Source organism: Benincasa hispida, chromosome 5 (genome assembly GCF_009727055.1).
Source record: "Benincasa hispida cultivar B227 chromosome 5, ASM972705v1, whole genome shotgun sequence".
In the NCBI taxonomy this organism is placed as follows: domain Eukaryota; kingdom Viridiplantae; phylum Streptophyta; class Magnoliopsida; order Cucurbitales; family Cucurbitaceae; genus Benincasa; species Benincasa hispida.
In genome coordinates this window covers 40,023,531-40,025,802 of record NC_052353.1, presented here as the reverse complement: position 1 = coordinate 40,025,802, position 2,272 = coordinate 40,023,531, and the positions used below count along the sequence as shown (strand labels likewise).

Below are 2,272 nucleotides of genomic sequence, written 5' to 3'. Positions count from 1 at the left end.
ATAATAAAATAATTTATTATTATAATGTATAAGGACAAAAAGAGTAAATGAGACCTTTCCTTTTCATTTCTAGTGAGTATCAGAACAATAAAAATAAAATAAAATAAAATTATTTCAAATGAATTTAGTTCCAAACGTAAATAAGAATTGGAAATCATTTTGACCTTTTAAAATCTTAAGATTTGAAATCATTTTCAGTTAAAATGTATCTTTAAAGTTTAAAATTCTATTTCACACCAACCGAAAAGGATATTAACTCACTTTTAAAAGTACATAAATAAATCTCGTGATTTATGATCACCAACTTTATGACAATTTGGTACAATGTGATTTATGATCTCATCACACAAACAAGAGTTTAGTGTGACATTTTACTAAAGCTCACCTCTCGAACATCTCTGTCTAATCTCATCAACAAATTCTTCGAAGTTACGGGCAGAGGAGCCGCCGTCCGCCACAGCCGCCGCTGCCGCCTTCTTCCATTTCAAAGCATTTTGCCTCAATTTCCTCTCTCCACCGCCGCTGATCATCACCTCCGTCAAACATCTCTCAATTTCATCCCTCGTAATCAACTCACTTGCCTCTGCTCCACGCGACAGCCTCACTCCAACTCCATGATCCTCCACCAGAAACTTGGCGTTCGTCACTTGATCCCCCCAATGCGGGAACGCCACCACCGGAACACCGTTGGCGACGGCTTCCACCGATGAATTCCACCCACAGTGCGTCAAAAAGCACCCAACAGATTCATGTGATAAAACCCGCTCTTGTGAGCTCCATTGCACTATTTTCCCCCTCTCCCCTGTTTTTTCCAGAACCTCTGCTGGCAAAATATGGCGTTTTAGATCGAAAAATTCAGACGGCGGTTTCAGGACCCATAAAAATGAGAACCCTGAATTGCAAAGCCCATAAGCAATCTCATCGATTTGCTCTTGTTTCAAGTAAACGATGCTTCCAAATGAAACGTAGACGACGGATTGTGGGGGCTTCGAGTTTAGCCACTCCATACAATCCTCTGGTTTTAGGCAGTCGACAGAGATCTCTGTTTCTAACTTTTGGGAGTTTAAGAACAATGGGCCAATGGGTTTTATTGGAATGGTTTTCGACATGTAATTGATGATTTCCTTCTCGAGTTCTTCGAAAGTATCCATCAAAATACAAAAGGGTATTGATAATTTACCAATTTGGGTTGACAGAGTTTTTCCCAAAATACCATAGATGTTATTGGGATGCAAGAAGCTTGGGATTTCATCGTTCTTCAAAAGCGGCAAAATCGGGAGCTGAACATCGACTTTGGGTTCGATTTCAGAAGGAAACGAGGAGAAATTGTGGAAATAATGATAGTAAATTGAGAACACAGCGCAAGATTGAACCCAGAGAATGGCACAGGGGATTTGAAGCTCCTCTGCAACTTCGTAAGTCCATGGCAAAAAGGGGTTCAAAATCAGGCAAGAAACCGGGCGGTTTTTGGCGGTTTGGTTCTTAATCAGATCGGTAAGCGATGGCCGGCCGGAGAGCTCGAGCTGGGCGACGACGCGGTCCAAGTTTATGTCCTTGAGATTAATCTCTCCGAGGCCATCTTCGAAAAATTCGAATCTGATGAAGCCATTACCGACGGAAGTAGGTTGGTCGCCGCCGCCGCGGATACTTCCGGCTTTCTGCAGTGTTTGACGGTAAAACGCCGCCGTGGAAATGGTGACGAGAAGGCCGTCGGCGGCGAGTTTCTTGGCTAGTCTGAGAGTGGGATTGATATGTCCTTGGCCGGGATAACACACTAGGAAGACATGGGAAGGAGATTGTTTAGAAGTCATATTGATTGTGGTCGTCAATGGCTTACTTTGAGGGATTATTTGTAGGGAAATTGGAATTGATTGACAAAATTATTAGGATACATCACTACCATGTAGAATTACAAATTTAGACATAAATGTATAATTGAGAAACTCCTTGAATTAAATAATTTATTAGACATATGAAGGTTTTTTAATTTATATCTAATTGTTTATTAGAATAGGACGGCTCACCAATTGCCTTTTTTGTTGTCTCACTTTCGTGGACTTCTAATTTTCTACATGGCTAGCTTTTAGATGTGAGTGTGATCTACAAAACTTTATTCTTGTGTCCAATGTTTCACGACTTTTATTATAATATATGATCTTATTTGGTTAAAAAAAAAAGAAAAGAAAAGCTTAAAATGGTAGGTTTGGAATTTTCTTTCTTCAAAAATTAGGTATGAAATTGATTTTCTTGAAATTTGAAAGGTGTCATTAAT

The 2,272-nt window shown here is 39.7% G+C and overlaps 1 protein-coding gene across 1 annotated transcript; it reads right to left on the bottom strand.

Annotated features, from left to right (window-relative positions):
* Positions 1–229: 229 nt before the first annotated feature.
* On the bottom strand, positions 230–1,877 carry LOC120077169 (limonoid UDP-glucosyltransferase-like). The gene has a single exon (XM_039031073.1). It carries the CDS (start codon positions 1,809–1,811, stop codon positions 375–377), a length of 1,437 nt encoding a protein of 478 aa, XP_038887001.1. The 5' UTR covers positions 1,812–1,877; the 3' UTR covers positions 230–374.
* Between the last annotated feature and the right edge of the window lie 395 nt (positions 1,878–2,272).